The following is a 21436-nucleotide window of genomic DNA, read 5'->3' on the forward strand; positions in this document are numbered from 1 at the left end:
AATATTAAATAAAAGTAATTAATAAATTTAATAATAATAAAATATAATTATTTAATAATAAAGATATTTTTAGTTCATCTTCTCGGATTATTAGATTTTTCAATTTCATCTTTAGAAACTGTAATAAAAAATATTTATCTAAAAAAAATTTTTTTTTTGATTTAAACCTCACCATCAATCTCTTTTGGTAATATTCTGTTTAAATACTGTTTGTAGTATTGTTTGATTTTACCAAGTTCCTCATCATAATAAATATTAATCATAACATGTCCAAAAGTGACCTGATAAAGCGGTTCTTTGTCCAATCTTTTTCTTAATTGGATGTAAGTGGTTTTTGGTACTGTTACACGTAGAGGACCCAAACATCCAGATTGCTTCACTTCGCTCGATTTCCCATCTGCATCTTTATTTGAGTCTTCATTTGATTTATTGCTTGATTTATTTTTTTTTAAATCTTTAGGTCTCTTTGGTTTCTTCTGAACCACCACTGCTTGCTGATTTGGAGATGCTTCAAGCATCATAAGCGTTTCAAAGGCTTTATTAATCGTATCAATCAATGGAGTGCAATAACCTAAATTTGTTTCTGAAGCATCGTGCGATGTTTGTTCGTTTTTGGATTTTTTATGACAACGTTTTTCCACAGATTTCGTTTGTTTTGGGATTGCACCTGTAGTTGAAGTGCACATTGATATATTATTTGCATTAATTGAAGTGTCCACAACTTCGGTTGATGATGAAGATGATTGCGGAATTAAATTGTTTTCTTTTGAAATTGTTTTATTAGATTTAATATCCATTTCCTTGAGAGTTTGTAACATTTTAAGAATCAACTTTCTCCGAAAACGTTTTTCACTCGATGTGATATTTTCTTCTTCAAAAATTTTATCGATATCTATTTCGGGGTCATCTACATCTTTCTGGGACATTACTTCCAAGAGTTCTCCATTTATTTCTATGTAAAGATAATCTTAGTTATTGCAAAATAAATAACATTTTCTTACCCCCTATATTAAAGTGAACGGAATTTAAATTCTGTTGCATCACATTGGGATTTTCATAAAAATTGTTTTTTATTACAAGTTTGTGTTCATCTGTTTCTATTTCTATCCCATCTTCTAGTTTTTGCTGGTACAAAATGGATCCTTGCTGATTCGAGGTAGATATTTCTTGAGTCAAGCTGAATTTTTGCTGGTTGAAGTCAAATTTTTGATTGGAGTTAGATTCTTGCTGATTCGACAAGAAATTTTGCAGACTTGAGTTAAAACCTTGGTTTATTAATGTATGTGTAGAGATCGCTTGACTGCTTGGTGTTGCATAGTTGAAGCCACCAAATCTTTCTTGAAAATTTTCTAAAATTTATAACGTTACCTTTCGATAAATAACTAGCAATTTTCTTACCATGTGAATTTAAGTTTTGTTTGGTAGAATACAAACTGTTATTTGTTTCAAGTTTGTCTTCGTCTGTTTCTAATTCCAATGCCATTTGATCCACTTGATGAGTCTGATTTGAATAAAATTCTGTTCCTGTAGAGATTATTGCTTTAATTGATCTATATTTTGTAGATTTGTATCAAGTGTGTTTGATTTTAGTTGTCAAAAAAAATGTTATAGAAGGAAAGTTGCTTCACATTCAATATTCCATTTTCTGCCATATTCAAAAAAAAACTTGATATATGTGCATCTGAGAGCAAAAGAGTGCTGCAAAAGGCACTTGCTTTTATATGGTACCTAATACAATATTAAGTGTGGAACAATTTTCCTTCTAGAACATTTTGTCATACCTCCAACATTAATCAAGATATCTGTTGTAACAACTAAAATCAAACACACTGTATATATATAAACTAAATAATATTCTTACCATCTGAATCAAAGTGAGGTGAATTTAAAGTATGTTGCATACCGAAGGGGTGTGCATAAAACGCTCCAAGCTGTGGTGGATAAAAATTATCTGTGCTATCTTCCAACGTTGAATCGCTACTGGAAGAATTTTCACTATCAACGTGATTGGTGGTTGAATAATTGCTATTTCGTAATCTCAATTTTCTTGCCATTATGATTAACACTTTAGTATTTAAGAAAAACAAAAATAAGGAAATTATTAGCATAATTAGAGCAAACAATTTCGATTTATTCAATGGTAGTGAATTCTTTCATTGTTTTCGATTAAGAAAGGAAACAGTTTTTTTTATTGCTCAATGAAATAATGAAACGAACGAAGTTAAAAATAATCTAACAACTCAATATTTCGAATATTTTAACTAAGTTGAATTAATAATTCGAATCATTTCATTTTCGCGTCCCAGGTGTCCCAAATTTGCGACAACGTTAATTGCGCTGTTAATGACTAAACCTGGTTTGGGGTGGAATCAATTTTGTGCACGGTGTGGAGGGTTAGAGTCTTAAGGGCAGGTGTCTTCTTTTATCTCGTTTGTGAGCAAATTGAGTTTGCCATAATAAAATTGCGTTCAAATCTGAAAATCCGGGTTCAATTTTTCAATCTTCAAAATTTCAATCTCAAAAGGGATCGTAATTAAACGTTTCTCTCTCAAGGGGGGGGCTTTTTTATTTTTGTTTTATTACTTGAAATTTTCTGGGATGAACGTATGAGATTAAAAACATTAAGTGACGCCGTGGGGTGGCAATTAGAAATATTCGGTAAACTGTCTCTGTAATGATGATTGTGTCCGGCCTCGGGGGTTCCTTTTTTTAAATTTCGCCCTAATTGTCGTGCCCTCGAATTTCTGACCGGTGTCGTATCAATTACCGTTAAATTCCCCGTAAAACTTTACCCCTTTTCCCGTGTAATCACCCCCTTCCATAAAAAAAAACACCATTCTATCTCTCAGATAAGGGAATCCTGACGATTACACATTTGCATTCAAATGTTGAATCAAAATTATTTTATACGGATATTAAAACGATTACAGATACCGAAACTCCACATTCGAAAATTACGATTATTATTGATTCGGGGCGCAGCCCGGAATGGATAAATTTTATTTCGAGATAAATGTTTTCACGGCACGCACCTATTACTGGTCATTAATTTCATTTTACACATGTCAAAAATTTTTTAATAAAAATTATTCACAATTGTTTAACCGATTTGAAACGTTGGAATGATAAATTATACAAAAGTTTTAGATTGAAACACGTAATTAGCTCTTATCTACTTACTATGTTCAAATTTTGCTTTCTTAATCCATTTGGAATGCTAGTACTTGGAAATGATTACATTGTCGATAAAAATTATTCGTCACATTTAATTAAATAATATACAATATAAATTTATTCATCAATTAGACCGATTTCGAGTATTAATCCATCTTCAGGAATCTCGTAATTAATTTATCAAAATAAAATAACTTAATAAGTAATATAGGAAATAAAATATAGTCTTACATTTAATGCTTTCTTAAGCCCCGATATCGTATCACTGTTACACGCACATTATTCATAATAAAATTAAAACCATTTTAAATCGATACGGATCGATACGTCAATCACACTACAATCAATCAATTCGAATAGAGTGTAGGCAGAGTGCGGGCGCATGCTCGCATATGCATTTATGTACTTAACAGGGTCGCGATGCACAGGCGCATAAATTGGGGGTAAATTCTTTGCAAGACGAACTATATATCTAATACAAAAAACGATATTAACTTTATTTATTACTTAAATTTTATTGATAACTAACTAATTTTACTGAAGAACTTTAAAAATTTCCCAATAATTCGATTTTTAGGAAATTTTTAAAGTTATCGAAAAAGTTATATAAAAATTGTGTTTTTATTGAAAAGTATGTAACTCAGAAACTAAAAGCGATTTTTCAAAACGGTAAATTGAGTTGAAAAGAACATAATTTTGTTGATAACTGGTCATAATTTCAGGTCATTTTATCAGAGATTCGATTTTTAGAAATTTTTTAAGTTGTGGGAAAAAATATATATTTATGCTCATCTATAAAAATTTTTGTCTTAAGTACTAAAAATGATTTTTTAAAACGGTAACTTGTCGTGAAAAGAACATATCTTGATTTATGATTGATGCACATTTCGTAAAAATTTTTCATGGATTCGATTTATAGGAAATTTCGAAAAAATTATATAAAAATTGTGTTTTTATTGAAAAGTATGTAACTCAGAAACTAAAAGCAATTTTTCAAAACGGTAAATTACGTTGAAAAGAACATTATTTTATTGATAACTGGTGATACTTTCAAATAATTGTATCAAAGATACGATTTTCCAGAAATTTTTTAAGTTATGGGAAAAAATATATATTTATGCTCATCTATAAAAATTTTTGTCTTAAGTACTAAAAATGATTTTTTAAAACGGTAACTCGTCGTGAAAAGAACATATCTTGATTTATGATTGATGCACATTTCGTAAAAATTTTTCAAGGATTCGATTTTTAGGAAATTTCGAAAAAATTTTATAAAAATTGATTTTATTGAAAAGTATGTAATTCAGAAACTAAAAGCAATTTTTCAAAACGGTAAATTGCGTTGAAAAGAACATTATTTTATTGATAACTAGTGATAATTTCAGGTCATTTTATCAAAGATACGATTTTGCAGAAATGTTTGAAGTTGTGGGAAAAAATATATATTTATGCTCATCTATAAAAATTTTTATCTTAAGAACTAAAAATGATTTTTTAAAACGGTAACTCGTCGTGAAAAGAACATATCTTCATTTATGATTGATGCACACTTCGTAAAAATTTTTCAAGGATTCGATTTTTAGGAAATTTCGAAAAAATTATATAAAAATTGTGTTTTTATTGAAAAGTATGTGACTCAGAAACTAAAAGCAATTTTTCAAAACGGTAAATTGCGTTGAAAAGAACATAATTTTATTGATAACGTGATAATTTCAAATCATTTTATCAAAGATACGATTTTCCAGAAATTTTTTAAGTTATGGGAAAAAATATATAATTTATTCTCATCTATAAAAATTTTTGTCTTAAGTACTAAAAATGATTTTTTAAAACGGTAACTTGTCGTGAAAAGAACATATCTTGATTTATAATTGGTGCACATTTCGTAAAAATTTTTCAAGGATTCGATTTTTAGGAAATTTCGAAAAAATTATATTATTATATGTTTTTATTGAAAAGTATGTAACTCAGAAACTAAAAGCGATTTTTCAAAACGGTAAATTGGAACATTATTTTATTGATAACTGGTGATAATTTCAAATCATTTTATCAAAGATACGATTTTCCAGAAATTTTTTAAATTGTGGGAAAAAATATATATTTATGCCAATAATTCGATTTTTAGGAAATTTTTAAAGTTATCGAAAAAATTATATGAAAATTGTCTTCATATAGAAAGTATTATTTTATTGAGTAACATTTCAGAAAAAAATTTAAAAATTTCGATTTTTCAGATATGTCAAAAAAATTTTTCATGCAGTAATTTACCTCCTCATCTGCTCCATGCAATTCTATGGTATACATGATGGTGAAATAAATGATAGAGATTTAGAGATGATTTCAAATTTTTTTGCTTGAATATGAAAAGATAGAGGTATTTAGGTTTAGTTTACTGCGATGGCCGCTAATTGGGATCGTTTGACTTTTTGAGTGGGTACTTTGAAACCTGAAAGCGTCGACATATGGTCAGAGAAGTACGCGTACCGACGCGTGCAGACTTCAGAGGGATAGGCAAAGTACAAAACCGGATAATTAAAGCCATTATTCCGTCCAAAGCTCGGACCATGAAATGTCGGACGATGTCCACGATTGTTGAAGCGTCATTTACTCTTTTGACATTCATAGCCGGTGATTTATGCTCGCCGGCCGCGTTTTTCGCGGAACCCTCCGCCGGGAGACAGAGAGAGGGGGCACCTTTAATTCCGTTATAAATCAAATTCGCGCATCATTTATAATCGCCTCCACTCCAATTTTCACGCAGACGACCTCGGACGTAACTCGATAAAATTATTTTTGCGATGTCCCCCTTCGCAGTTTCTGTCCATCGTCCCTTTTCGCTTTGGGGATGCAATCCCTAAAGTGAAAATATACATTCAAAAATTATTATTAGTCCACTGGACATTGTCGTCCCGCTTCGTTTCACATTTTCATATCCAAATAGGGTGGTTTGTATAAAATAATTCGATTTTATTTTATTTTTTATAATTCCATTTTTTAATAATTCATGGATATAACATTCCACTTAACGTTTCAAGTTAACGGTTGCTTTATGGTTGTGTAAATATTAACTAACCCCTAAAGCGTTAACAATTAGATTTCGGCTTCAGTCAGGATTTAAAGGTCTTTGTCATCAAGGTAATGGAAGGGACTGACGATTGTCTTATTAATGTATTCGCGAATCAAACGCGCAACGGTTTTGCAGACCCCTCTTATCCTGGGGGCGTTCAATTCCTCCATCCCTGTTAATGTCTCAAAGCAACCGGCGGTGTGTCTTTAAGACAACCCCGAAGCGTAATCTACGATATGGATCCGTTTTTCCGTACTAATTGTCTCAATTTTCGCCGAGGGGGATTTTCTTCAAGGAGCAGTTCTTTGCGTTGAGAAACGGCGAAAGGCAAAAGGACGACATCGATCTCCCGTTGTGAATAGCGGGCGGAAGCAAGTGGTTATTTGTTTCACGTATGCACTCGATGCCTGAGGGGCGGTTTAAAATTATGGATACCATAACTCAAGACTCGGAGACGACTTCTCGGTCCATTTCACCTTCTTACAGAGGTCTTTGTTATTTTAATTCAAATTTCTTGACATATTAAAAAAATTTTGGAATTAACCACAACAAGTTGTAATAAATCTAAACCAGCTTGTCAAAACGTATGGAACACAACTTAATACATCTCCTCATAGTTTCTGAACTTAGGTTGAGTTTGAATTGTACGAAATCGTTGGAGTAGAATCCAGGGGTGAGACCTAAGGGGAAGAGATGTTTTGATTTAGGGACAGGAAACGTAAGATGCTCGTGGAGATTTATGCGACCCCGATTCGAATACAACCCAAACGCTTAGTTTGGTTCGTTCCCGGCGGCGTCGCGACGTCAGCTAACGTCACTGACATACACTAGCGTAGTCGCCGCGACGCCCGCCGGCCGTATCGACGACTGTCTAATTAATTGCTTTAATGAACCCGAAACTAACAGGTCCGTAACCCGACGAAAGATAACATCTGCGGAACGACGGCTTTGTTTATTTGTAGACTACGTGTCAACAGTCGCACGTGTATGGTACGAGAGAGCCCTCAAACCAGAGCACGTTCTACTCCAAACCCTGATGTCGTCGAAACCCAATATCAATATGTCAAACGTCAATTACTGAAACTGTCAGTGATGGCTATTTTTTTTTCTGACACAAGAAAGTTAAATATATGTAATCGCCCTCTTTTTTTTGAAAATACCTTACATAATCTGTATAGAAAGGTGTACTTTTGAACTTTTGACTTGGAGTGTATGCCACATAAGGACGGGGATTGTGGCAAAGCCCCATTTATGCGTAGTCACTTGTTTGCACAGTGGATTGAGAGGTCCTGGATAATAAGTCGGGTCGGGGGACACGAAAAACTTCACCCAGGTGTTTGACGAGCAGGTTTTTTTTTTCACCACGATTTTAGGCAACGATACGCAGACTATTCACTTCCTACGATGGTGACAGGTAAACTCTGGGCACTTGACGCCCCGTAATTCATAGGTTCGGCCCCGCGCGATATCATATATTAATGCGTCCGGCCGTATATAATGCCCCAAAGCGAAACTGCCGTATAATGCGGTTATAAATAAGTGATCGTGTTAATGTATAAATCTTCTCTCGTACAAAGGCGTATAAATAATAGAAAAATACTGACCGCTCTGCGTCTTTCCCCTACATATCTACTCTCCTGTCCCAGTTACGCTATCCTTAGAGAGAGATCCAACGAGATTGGAAACACGTTAAACTTGATTTATCACGCAAATATACAGAAAACGCCATTTATCTCATAGATATTGCCGATAGGATCACTAAATATATTTCTATTTCTCTTTAAATTATTACCGTGTTAATATTCTAACTTTTAATCACATACACTCAAAGTTCAAAAACATTAATAATTTATGTTATATAACATTTTCAAAGTATCGGGTTTAGCCACATTCTTTAGAATGTTTCTAATTCTCGGTCTAGGGTTAGTTCTAGTTTTACACTAATACTAGCGTTAGAACTAACACAAGACCTAGAACTAGAATCATTCGGGTTTAGCCGTCTTGAGAGACGTGAGGCTAAACCCGAATGATTCTAGTTCTACGTCTTGTGTTAGCTCTAGTAGCAGTGATAGGTAGCACTAGTTAGCATATGATATTACTATGTTGTATATTTTTATTGAACTAAAACTAGAACTAACACAAGGCCTAGCACTAGAATCATTCGGGTTTAGCCGTCTTGAGAGACGTGAGGCTAAACCCAAATGATTCTAGTTCTAGGTCTTGTGTTAGTTTTAGTTTTACACTAGCACTATCACTAGAACTAACACAAGACCTAGAACTAGAATCAATCGGGTTTAGCCGTCTTGAGAGACGTGCGGCTAAACCCGAATGATTTTAGTCCTAGGTCTTGTGCTAGTTCTAGTGGCAGTGGTAGGTAGCACTAGTTAGCATATGATATTACTAAGTTGTATATTTTTATTGAACTAAAACTAGAACTAACACAAGACCTAGCACTAGAATCATTCGGGTTTAGCCGTCTTGAGAGACGTGAGGCTAAACCCGAATGATTCTAGTTCTAGATCTAGTGTTAGTTCTAGTTTTACACTAACACTATCACTAGAACTAACAAAAGACCTAGAACTAGAATCATTCGAGTTTAGCCGTCTTGAGAGACGTGCGGCTAAACCCGAATGATTCTAGTTCTAGGTCTAGTGTTAGTTCTAGTTTTACACTACCACTATCACTAGAACTAACACAAGACCTAGAACTAGAATCATTCGGGTTTAGCAGTCTTGAGAGACGTGCGGCTAAACCCGAATGATTCTAGTTCTAGGTCTAGTGTTAGTTCTAGTTTTATACTAGCACTATCACTACAATTAACACAAAACCTAAAATTAGAATCATTCGGATTTAGCCGTCTTAAGAGATGTATGGCTAAACCAGAATGTTTCTAGTTCTAATTTCTAGTTTTTTCGTTTTATAAATTCCGTAACCATTCAATCTATTGATGTACTGCGGATGATTATTACTAACGGTTCCGTTTGATGTGTTAATTACAGGTGGTGTGCAATTTCCTTGAAGCAATCCCGTTCTGACCCCTTCGGCCTTATTAACAAGCCAAGGGCTTTACAATACAGCACCCCACGTACTATATAACCCATATACCCACTGACATACATGCAATAGAAGTGCATTCATGAAGGAGTTGCCATAGCTACGCATAAAAAACGGCATGTACTCAACGTACCCTACGCGTTTGGTACATTCCTGCACAAGACTATATTCGAATCGATAAAAAAGACCCTCATTAAGAGGAGGAAGTAATGAGAATGATGGGAGTCGTTTTATTATATTGTATACACCTGCGAGGAGGAAATGACGAAAAGTCTTATTGTTCTTGTGTTTTTAAATAAATAAAAAAAAAATAATGGCGGATATAAACTCGCAACCCCTGGAGAATCAACAATGGTTAAAGCGTTTTTCTAGGACCTTATTAAAAAGCAATCGAAAAGATATTATCGCTTCCTAAATAATAGATTAGCAATTTAATACCATCGCTATCTTCCGGAGGAGGAAAAAAGAGTACTAGAAAACGATGTGCAGCAGGAAATGTGTGACAGAACCGATTTAATGACCAGGCTGTAATAAAATTCCACTTATCTCTAGGCGACCCCTTATTTACTGTAATTTTTCGTGCGCCGGTTGAAATTGGATTCCGACGCCGCGACGTCGTCGTCGATTTTCCTGCAGATTTATTTTTCCTTTATCCGTATATTCCAGGATACGTAAACCTGGTGTGGTGCTCTCGAATCTACCAATTAGTACTAATAGCGCGGGGAACGCCTGTTTATATAATGAATATATAAACATCAATTAACATCATCCCCCATCAATAGGCACGACGATAGAGTGCGCTCCAATGTTTGTTCTGGATGTGGCTGGAGGCCGTCCCGACGCCGACGTCATTTCCGGTTCCCCGATAAGGTCTAATAGTTATTGGGCCATCTCTACGTTCAATTTAAACCGAATGCGACTATAGGACAAGATTTAGTGAAAAATTGATCCAGTTGTTAATACAATAATGTCAAAATAATAATAAAACTTGAAAGGGACCAGCTTTCAAGTTTACAAAAGATGAAAAATCGTCGCCGAGTTAATCTCGCACGGTCACAATATTGAAATAAAGTAATAAATGAATCAAGACCGGATCGTTGTGTATTCATACCCTGAGTTTATGAAGACGTTCGATGACAGGGTAACCCGTCATTTATCAAGGATCTAGGTGAGAACAGTACTGAACGGGGTTATTGCCCTCATGTTCCCCTTCACATTATATACTACACATATCCTGTTATATCCCTATGTGCCCTAATAGAGTTAAGTCAATAATTGTCCGACGTCCATTGTCTTTTCTCATTTCTTTTTTTGCCCTTGTACAATCCGATAGAAAAAGAAAAATTCCCTACGCCCTGGAGACGTCCCTCTGATCCTAAACTAGGTCAGTCCTTATACAAAAGACAAGAGCCCGCACGAGAGATGCCGTATCGTTCCCTTTAATTACATATTTCACCCGTCGACATTCATACGATATTCCCCCTTTTAAGTTGGGGTCCCCTTTTATTCTTCATCTTCATCCCCTTCACCTTCATCCAACAACATGTACTAACTTTAAAATGCATCTAAAATATTCCTTATCTTTGTCAATTCCTTAGCCTCCCCTTGTCATTCTTGAAAATGAATCAGTTCTTTTAATTGGTTTAGATTTAGCTGTGACAGAATTGGACACGGATCTGTGTTTGCGAGAGCAGGGCGATTAGCACGCATTATGCTAAACAGCGTCCTCTAATCAATGGCGTCGCACTAAATCACATTCTCGGTAGCTCGGACGCGTCTAATGGCCCGCTGATCCATGCATCAATTTCTCCCTAATTGCCGGTTACCTTTGATGACAAATAACGCGCTCGACGCCCGCAAAAGAGACTCGTAACTATTCCCTATCCAAGACACAAAGAGAATCATATAGTACTTAGATAATTTCTAGATTAAAATTTTTTTTTGAGTATGATATATTGGGGGTGTTGGAAAGTTGGATTCAGGGAATCCGTGGAAAGGCAAAAAAAAGGCAGGTTTTCATTTCAATTACGGGCGTAAAGAGCGGGTGCTTGGGCTATTGTTAAAAATACAATTAAACGCTGGACCGAAGCCCCCCGGATGCACGTCCAATTAAACGGGAGGCGATAGCGCCGGTCCCGGTATTAAATTCCACCTGACAAATGCAATTTCGCCGAAATACCTAATGGTACAAACAGATTTGTCCGTGTGACAGTTGGGCGCTAATGCGGACGGACTTAACGACAAGTAAAGCTTGATGTATTGTAGCACATTTAGAAACAAATTGACCGGCCGTCGGCATCGCCCGCGTTGCATTAGGTGTACCTCGGTTATTATGCCCGGTTATAATAATTTACTGCCCCAGGATAGCCGCGTATCTATATCGTCGGCCAAACTTAATTATTCCATTCCATGTTGTCCGTTTTCATCGATCTATTAGTTATCAAAACCCAACACACATGCCAACAAACCAACCCATCCCATCCCCAAACACATTATTTACTTTATATTACACCAATTTACTTAATTCGATTACATATAAAGATACAAACTAAATTCTTAGTTCTACTTGACATGTGCATAAGACTCATCTTCCTCAAAAATCGTTCCTGTGGTAGTTCAAGAATGTCTGGGATGACATTAAGGGATGCCAGATACTTTATAGGGTGCTGCCCTCAACAATGTGGACAGTTTCAGACTCAACGTTAGGAGATATTTAGAATATGGTGTTAGGGACGATCTTGTGGTGTGCTCAGAATGAGGTTGAGAGTTGTTGGATGACGTTGAAGGGTGCCAAGGACAAAATATTGAGGTATGTTTGAATCGATGTAGCTGAAAAACATGAATGACATGGGAAGATGATGTTAATAGATATGCTGGAAAGAGGAGACGTGGATGATATTAAGAGATCACTTTGATGTTGTTGAATCAGGCCTAGAAAGACGCTGAGGAATGTCAGAAAGGACTAGAGGAAGACATAGAAAAGACAAAATTTAATGATTTTTAGGACCAAGTTGCAAGTTCACTATTATGACATTGAGGGAACATTGAGTTCTAGTTTTACACTATCACTAGAACTAACACAAGACCTAGAACTAGAATCATTCGGGTTTAGCCGCACGTCTCTCAAGACGGCTAAACCCGAATGATTCTAGTTCTAGGTCTTGTATTAGTTCTAGTGGCAGTAGTAGGTAGCGCTAGTTAGTATAAGATATTACTATGTTGTATATTTTTATTGAAATAAAACTAGAACTAACACAAGACCTAGAACTAGAATCATTCGGGTTTAGCCGCACGTCTCTCAAGACGGCTAAACCCGAATGATTCTAGTTTTAGTTCTTGTGTTAGTTCTAGTGGCAGTGGTAGGTAGCGCTAGTTAGCATAAGATATTATTATGTTGTATATTTTTATTGAAATAAAAATGTAAATAAAAAATGCGTCTGAAGACGCACGGCTAAACCCGATAGTTTCTAATTCTAGGTCTAGTGTTAGTTCTAGTTTTACACTTGCATCATCACTAGAACTAACACAAGACCTAGAACTAGAATCATTCGGGTTTAGCCGTCTTGAAAGACGTGCGGCTAAATCCGAATGTTTCTTGTTCTTGGTCTAGTGTTAGTTCTAGTTTTACACTATCACTAGAACTAACACAAAACCTAGAACTAGAATCATTCGGGTTTAGCATTCTAGTTCTAGGTCTTGTATTAGTTCTAATTTTACACTAGCACTATCACTAGAACTAACACAAGACCTTGAACTAGAATCATTCGGGTTTAGCCGTCTTAAAAGACGTGCGGCTAAATCCGAATGATTCTAGTTCTAGGTCTTGTGTTAGTTCTAGTTTTACACTAGCACGATCACTAGAACTAACACAAGACCTTGAACTAGAATCATTCGGGTTTAGCCGTCTTAAAAGACGTGCGGCTAAATCTGAATGATTCTTGTTCTAGGTCTTGTGTTAGTTCTAGTTTTACACTAGCACGATCACTAGAACTAACACAAGACCTAGAACTAGAATCATTCGGATTTAGCCGCACGTCTCTCAAGACGGCTAAATCCGAATGATTCTAGTTCTAGGTCTTGTGTTAGTTCTAGTTTTGCACTATCACTAGAACTAACACAAGACCTAGAACTAAAATCATCCGGGTTTAGCCGTCTTATGAGACGTACGGCTAAACCCGAATGATTCTAGTTCTAGGTTTTGTGTTAGTTCTAGTGATAGTGTAAAACTAGAACTAACACTAGACCTAAAACTAGAATCATTCGGGTTTAGCCGCACGTCTCTCAAGACGGCTAAACCCGAATGATTCTAGTTCTAGGTCTTGTATTAGTTCTAGTGGCAGTGGTAGGTAGCGCTAGTTAGCATAAGATATTACTATGTTGTATATTTTTATTGAAATAAAACTAGAACTAACACTAGACCTAGAACTAGAAAGTATCGGGTTTAGCCGTGCGTCTTCAGACGCACGGCTAAACTCGATAGTTTCTAATTCTAGGTCTAGTGTTAGTTCTAGTTTTACACTTGCATCATCACTAGAACTAACACAAGACCTAGAACTAGAATCATTCTGGTTTAGCCGTCTTGAGAGACGTGCGGCTAAACCCGAATGATTCTAGTTTTAGGTCTTGTGTTAGTTCTAGTGATAGTGTAAAACTAGAACTAACACTAGACCAAGAACTAGAAACATTCGGATTTAGCCGCACGTCTCTCAAGACGGCTAAACCCGAATGATTCTAGTTCTAGGTTTTGTTCTTAGTTGTAGTGATAGTAATAGTGCAATACTTTCATATATTCCGATTTATATGAAATTTCCGATATATATTCCTAAATTTCTATCGATAAAATCGTTGGTACGTATTACGCATGCTCAAATAAATAATAAATATAAATAAAAATGGCGGGATATTTAAATAATTTTTTTTTATTACAAATTGATATGTAATAATTTTTAAATATTACATGTACTGCGCATGTTTGTTGTGTATATACATAGTATTATTGATTTTTTGTTAAAAGGGGGAGCGGGAAATGTTTGAATTGTTTAGAGTGGAACGACGAGAGAGAAGTGTGGGATATTTGAATGACAGTGTAATCCTTTAGTGACGCGGGCGATCTTTGTTAATAAATGACCGTCCGGTCGTCGAATGCAAATAGATGTAAATGCGTATATAGGAAATAAAGAAACGCGCCCCCCTCGGCCCGTGTCAGTACAACCCTTCGGCCCCTATTTGAAAAGATCGGAGATTTCGTCGACACATTGTTAAAGCTCGACTTTACGGTTGATTGTCAATTTGCGTATCACCGTAAAGTCGGGTAACGGCATTTTTACTGGCCGCATAAATATATAATTCGTCGATCCAAGGGCACATTGGTATTTCGTAATTTAACGTTAGCTACTTAAATTTAGTTCTTTCGTGGATCAGAGGGTTGCTACAATGTTGCTCGATGCTCGAAGAGAGCAGCTGTAGTTTACGACAATCGTTTCCTCGATAGAGCTTATGGGAGTTAATAACGTTTTAGAACGTTGTTGTCCCGTTTATTTCGCTTCCTGTAATTAGCCTTTCGGCTTTTTCGCTTTTTCCTCGTTCGAGCCAAAGTTATAATTTTCAACAATAACCCTACTTTTCCTCACTAAAAAGGAATAATAAAAAAACTAATAATAAACCACACACGATTGACCATTTCTATACATTGTTGATTGTAATATTATTCGAAACAACATTGTTCGAGGTTGTAAATCACCAGTTTTTTAAGCATTTCGAAGGGTGACGTTCGTTTGTTTTATTGCCTTTTCGCTTGTCGTTCGCATATCATTACACGGTAATACCAGTCGTTTCCCAGAAAAAAAAACTGTGGTTACTACCCAAGTACTAAATCTTTGATTTACATCCGCACTTAAATTGTAACATTGTTCGCCTGATTGACGTTATACGGCGACGGCAGCGTTAAAATTTCAAAAATTCCCAATAATTACTTAAATTGTATCGCCTCGTCTCGCCAACAAAGGAATCCCATTACACCAGTTACGACGTTTATGGCAAATTAAACCGTTCCAATTTTGACCCTCTGATAAGAATATTCAAGCGGACACTGCTCTTTTTACCATTAGACACGGTTTTGGGACTCGTAAACTTACTTTACGATCCCCAACAGCGATTGCAAAATTAACTACTCTGCTTCAATTATCTTTACTTGTTCTAACAATGTTTTAAATCTGAGATTTTTTTTCAATAAATTTCCTAAAGAAGAAAACAAAGTACTTGGGAAAAGGAGTACGAACACGTACCGGATATAAAAAATTTTGTTTATTTCAACTTGAGCAACCTATACCTTTTACTATAGCATATTGTGTTACTGTTACGCCTTTTATAGCTTTGACTTTATGAACGCGACCGGTCTTTTGCGAGTGTTGCCATAACCTTTTTTTTAATAACAAACGAATGGAATTTTGTATTATGAAACCGACTTTCCGAAAAATTAAGAAAATTATTAATAAAACAATTAAATAAACTTATTTTAAGAGATCATAAATTAGAATAATAAAAATAAAGAGTTAAAAAAGTTGTTCCATACTTAATATTATATTATCTACCATATAAAAGCTAGTGAGCATCTAATAAGAAAAACAGAAGAGGTTACAACTTTTATTCTGCTCTGTTTTAGTTTTGCTCTTAGATGCATTAGATGCTCTGAGATAAATTTCAAACAGGATAGGCTTGGTTTTACGCTCCATTGACTTCGAAGACGTCGGCCGCCCCAAGTATCATGAAAAATACTTAGGTTGGTCGACGTCTTCGAAGTCAGCTGAGATTATTTCTGCCACAAACTTCAAGCAGGGTAGACTTGGTTTCGTGCTCCAAATCCTGAGTGATGCCATTAACAACTTTATGGCAGAAATAATCTCGACCCAACCTAAGTATTGTTCCAAATACTTGAGGCGGCCGACGTCTTCGAAGTCGGCCGAGATCATTTCTACCATTAACTCCAAGCAGGGTACACTTGGTTTCACGTTTTGACTCTTGAGTAATACCATTAACAACTTTATGGCAGAAATAATCTCGGCCGACTTCGAAGATGTCGGCCGCCCCAAGTATTATGAAAAATACTTAGGTTGGGTCGTGATAATTTCTGCCATAAACTTCAGGCAGGGTAGATTTGGGTTCGCGCTCCAAATCCCGAATGATACCATTAACAACTTTATGGCAGAAATAATCTCGACCCAACCTAAGTATTGTTCCAAATACTTGGGGCGGCCGACGTCTTCGAAGTCGGCCGAGATTATTTCTACCATTAACTCCAAGCAGGTTACACTTGGTTTCACGTTTTGACTCTCGAGTAATACCATTAACAACTTTATGGCGGAAATAATCTCGGCCGACTTCGAAGACGTCGGCCGCACCAAGTATCATGAAAAATACTTAGGTTGGGTCGAGATTATTTCTCTCATAAACTTCAAGCAGGGTAGATTTGGGTTGACGCTCCAAATCCGGAGTGATGCCATTAAAACTTTATGGCAGAAATAATCTCGACCCAACCTAAGTACTGTTCCAAATACTTGGGGCGGCCGACGTCTTCGAAGTCGGCCGAGATTATTTCTACCATTAACTCCAAGCAGGGTACAGTTGGTTTCACGTTTTGACTCTCGAGTAATACCATTAACAACTTTATGGCGGAAATAATCTCGGCCGACTTCGAAGACGTCGGCCGCACCAAGTATCATGAAAAATACTTAGGTTGGGTCGAGATTATTTCTGTCATAAACTTCAAGCAGGGTAGATTTGGGTTCGCGCTCCAAATCCCGAGTGATGCCATTAACAACTTTATGGCAGAAATAATCTCGACCCAACCTAAGTACTGTTCCAAATACTTGGGGCGGCCGACGTCTTCGAAGTCGGCCGAGATTATTTCTACCATTAACTCCAAGCAGGGTACACTTGGTTTCACGTTTTGACTCTCGAGTAATACCATTAAAAACTTTATGGCGGAAATAATCTCGGCCGACTTCGAAGACGTCGGCCGCCCCAAGTATCATGAAAAATACTTAGGTTGGGTCGAGATTATTTCTGTCATAAACTTCAAGCAAGGTAGATTTGGGTTCACACTCCAAATCCCGAGTGATGCCATTAACAACTTTATGGCAGAAATAATCTCGACCTAAGTAACCTAAGTATTGTTCCAAATACTTGAGGCGGCCGACGTCTTCGAAGTCGGCCGAGATTATTTCTACCATTAACTCCAAGCAGGGTACACTTGGTTTCACGTTTTGACTCTCGAGTAATACCATTAACAACTTTATGGCGGAAATAATCTCGGCCGACTTCGAAGACGTCGGCCGCCCCAAGTATCATGAAAAATACTTAGGTTGGGTCGTGATTATTTCTGCCATAAACTTCAGGCAGGGATACTATTAACAACTTTATGGCAGAAATAATCTCGACCCAACCTAAGTACTGTTCCAAATACTTGAGGCGGCCGACGTCTTCGAAGTCGGCCGAGATTATTTCTACCATTAACTCCAAGCAGGGTACATTTGGTTTCACGTTTTGATTCTCGAGTAATACCATTAACAACTTTATGGTAGAAATAATCTCGGCCGACTTCGAAGACGTCGGCCGCCCCAAGTATTATGAAAAATACTTAGGTTGGGTCGTGATTATTTCTGCCATAAACTTCAGGCAGGGATACTATTAATAAATGGCAGAAATAATCTCGGCTGTATAAAAATTTTGAATTCAAATTTCCCACAATTTTCTGCTACAAGTTAAAGCATGCGTATAATATGCGTCGATGGTATTTTGACCCTTATGGTAAATATATGGAATGTATTATTGCATGGATTTACGATTCATTAAACGAGACGGCGTTTTCAATTAGATAGTAACGCACGAATTCGGCCGTAATAAGTATAAATTGACGCCGATCATAAAGTGAAACATTCAAATTGGATTGCGGTGCGTTATCTTCGCGCGCGAGAGGCGCAGTTTCGAAAGTTTAATCGTCGAGTTAACTGCCCGCGTGTCCATTACTATCGTTTTAACGGCGAAGCACGCCGCGGATTACCGTAGGCCGCGTATTTATAGGTACTCGTTATTGCCTATATTCATTTTTATCTTGCCGGACAATTCGAAAACAGACACAACCCCCCTCATAGTATTATTGCCTTCCTCTAATTCCTACCTTACGTGCGTTGATTGAACGTTGTCTTTCATGATATAAATCAAAGGTAATGACGATCCCGTCATTAAAGGCAATCCATATCAGTAGCCCGACGACGTGTATCCAAAAAAATTTCGTTCCTATATCGAAGCCTACAATCTACCGGGACGATTTTTACCCTTTTTCGTTATTCTTTTTTTTGTGATTAATCGCCGATTATAAATGTGTCGTATAATTAAATAAATTGCCCTAATGCACTAATATTTCATTTCCGGGTAAATGATAGTATCTGAGAACCGAATGTATGTTTTTGACGGGCCGGATTATTTTTGATAAAAATTTTACATCCCACTATTAGCTTGATTGCGTTGTAATCGAAAAGAAATCAAAAAAGGTGATTTTCAAGTCGCATTATTGGAAAAGCCCCCGTTATCTTTTTTTTTATGAATTTTTCGGAAAAGCACTCAATCAAAAAAGTGTAGAGCTAGTATTGCTCCGTTCGGACACCGGTTGCAATTTAACTTTACTACTCTAACTGTTATTGCGCCATCCACGTTTGATTTAGAGGAGCCGCAATTACGGGTTCGTAATGCGGAGGCTCAATCAGTGGCATGGGCCCCGCAGGCCCCCTATAACAATGAACGTTTTTCAATGTGTACGTCGTCGCCGGTCCCGATAATAATGATTACTCAATCAAGATCTGGCCATTGTTCGCCCGACGCGTTATGCATAAATTACAGGTTACCCCTTTTGCACTAAATGGATGCTAATGTACTCGCCCGCTTTTTCGCTTTACGCGATCTCAACGATAAAAACCGAAAAACGGAAGAATTTATTGTCTACTAGTTTAATTAAGGGGGTGAATCTATTGTTTTAGACGAGTAAATCACGCGAATCGCCCGTTTTCTTTGTATTTTTTGATACCATCGCTTCCGGTCGGTCGTAACTCTCTTTTTCAACTCTTTTTTTCACCATTATATTAATTGAATAGCCACTACGGACGTTCGACGTTCCCATTTTACTTACTCGCCCATAAAAATGTTAATACGATAATTTTTCGTTACTAATGTGGCAGACTCGATAGAAGTCAACCATCGAATGGGCAATAATGTAACAATTTGATTTACTCACGACAACCAAATAGTCTATAAATTCGCTATAAATTTCGTGAACTTCCTGTTACAATATTCGAAAAGATTTTAAGGTTATCTTTTGACGTAATAAACCCCACCCAGTTCACGCAATTCACGCAATTCACTCACAGTTGCTTCTTCAGTTGCAACGGAAGCACGTGTTTTTATCGTTGTGGTCGAAAAAGAATCTTAAAACATGGTAAATTTCTTAATAACATTTCATAAAATGCAAATTCTATTAATCTTTTTTATTTTTATTAATAGACGCTTCATTTATCCCACGAAATCAGCGTTAACTCACATTGTTCTTACTACCAAATGTCGTTAAAAACAATCATTCAAGAGCAAGTTTTAGAACACCCTTGCGCCCCCATTTTAATCAACATCTTCGAGCATCAATATAAAATCGGCGATACATGTAAATTAATTTTAATTACTTTAATCCACTTAATTGTTATAATTTTTGAATCTAGATCACGCGGATTATTTGATCTCGACTTACGGAATGACGAAATCGAAGTACTACAGCACCTTCGGTGGTTCCAGGAAATGCGAAGCTAAAAGATGCCAAAATGTAATTAGGATCATTATAGAGCTTGAAGGGGAAACTTTGGATCACCCAGTTTTCAAAACATACCGCCTACAACTCGAGGTAAAAATCAACCAAATTGGGTATCCGAATAACCACATGGTTAATGTTTTGTTTGACCCGTTATTATCGAATGAATTTGAGCCACCTACCCATACTCCAATGCACAACAATTGTGGAGAGGCAAATGAATAACAAAAAACAATTTCTTAATAAAGTTGTACTTATTTTTATATTTTATTTTAATATCAGTTTTTAAGTGTTTAATAAACACAAATTTAAACTAATCTTACTTCTTTTTATTTAAACAACATTAACATAATAAATCCCAAATAAATTGAAGAATATTTTTAAACCTTGAAATGACCTTGATATTTAAAAATTACTTTGTAAATGATAAATTTTCATATTTTTCTCGATATCTATGAATTTGAAAGAAAAAGTGGAAGAGAGCAAATTTGCTACAACTTTTATTCTAAAAGTTTTTTTCTAATATGCTCTGATTGCCAAGCGTTACCATTAACAGCAAAAAATAACGAATTTTCACATTTTCGTATTTTTCTCGATATCTATGAATCTGAGAGCAAAAGTGCAAGAGAGCAATTTTGTTAAGAATAAAATTTGCTACAACTTTTGTCGTAAAAGTTTTTTTGTAATATGCTCCGATTCCCAAATGTTACCATTAACAGCAAAAAACAACGAATTCATCAAATTATCATATTTGTATATTTTCCTCGATATTTAAGCATCTAAGAGCAAAAGTAAAAGAGACCAATTATGTTAAGAATAAAATTTGCTACATTTTTTGTTCTAAAAGTTTTTTTGTAACATGCTCCGATTCCCAAATATTACCATTAACAGCAAAAAGCAACGAATTCATGAAATTATCATATTTTTATATTTTTCTCGATATTTAAGCATCTGAGAGCAAAAGTGCAAGAGACCAATTATGTAGAGAATAAAATTAGCTACAACTTTTGTTCTAAAAGTTTTTTTGTAATATGTTCCGATTCCCAAATGTTACCATTAACAGCAAAAAACAACGAATTCATCAAATTTTTATATTTTTCTCGTTATTTAAGCATCTGAGAGCAAAAGTGCAAGAGACCAATTTTGTTAGGAATAAAATTTGCTACAACTTTTGTGCTAAAAGTTTTTTTGTAATGTGCTCCGATTCCCAAATGTTACCATTAACAGCTAAAAACAAGGAATTCATCAAATTATCATATTTTTATATTTGTCTCGATATTTAAGCATCTGAGAGC

The 21436-nt window shown here is 35.9% G+C and overlaps 1 protein-coding gene and 1 long non-coding RNA gene across 2 annotated transcripts; one reads left to right on the forward strand and one right to left on the reverse strand.

Annotated features, from left to right (window-relative positions):
* Positions 1–74: 74 nt before the first annotated feature.
* On the reverse strand, positions 75–3490 carry LOC111425544 (putative leucine-rich repeat-containing protein DDB_G0290503). Its single transcript, XM_023059643.2, has 6 exons — positions 3406–3490; positions 1862–2065; positions 1399–1524; positions 1002–1349; positions 173–952; positions 75–118 (listed from the first exon to the last, which is right to left on the reverse strand). Exons 2-6 carry the CDS (start codon positions 2052–2054, stop codon positions 75–77), a joined length of 1491 nt encoding a protein of 496 aa, XP_022915411.2. The 5' UTR covers positions 2055–2065; positions 3406–3490.
* Positions 3491–19719: 16229 nt separating this feature from the next.
* LOC111425582 (uncharacterized) lies at positions 19720–20458 on the forward strand. The gene is made up of 3 exons (XR_011641383.1): positions 19720–19781; positions 19847–20000; positions 20056–20458. It is a non-coding gene; the product is annotated as an uncharacterized lncRNA (long non-coding RNA).
* The last annotated feature ends 978 nt before the right edge of the window (positions 20459–21436 follow it).

The sequence above is a fragment of the Onthophagus taurus genome, chromosome 8 (genome assembly GCF_036711975.1).
Source record: "Onthophagus taurus isolate NC chromosome 8, IU_Otau_3.0, whole genome shotgun sequence".
Classification (NCBI taxonomy): Eukaryota; Metazoa; Arthropoda; class Insecta; order Coleoptera; family Scarabaeidae; genus Onthophagus; species Onthophagus taurus.

What these genes read in the sequence shown, in the direction of transcription:
- LOC111425544 (XM_023059643.2), bottom strand. Translation starts at nt 2,054, where the DNA reads ATGGCAAGAAAATTGAGATTACGAAATAGCAATTATTCAACCACCAAT. An exon ending in CGTTCACTTTAATATAGGGG is followed by an intron (nt 953 to 1,001) that starts GTAAGAAAATGT and finishes ATCTTTACATAG; the next exon opens with AAATAAATGGAGAACTCTTG. An exon ending in ATTACCAAAAGAGATTGATG is followed by an intron (nt 119 to 172) that starts GTGAGGTTTAAA and finishes TTTTTATTACAG; the next exon opens with TTTCTAAAGATGAAATTGAA.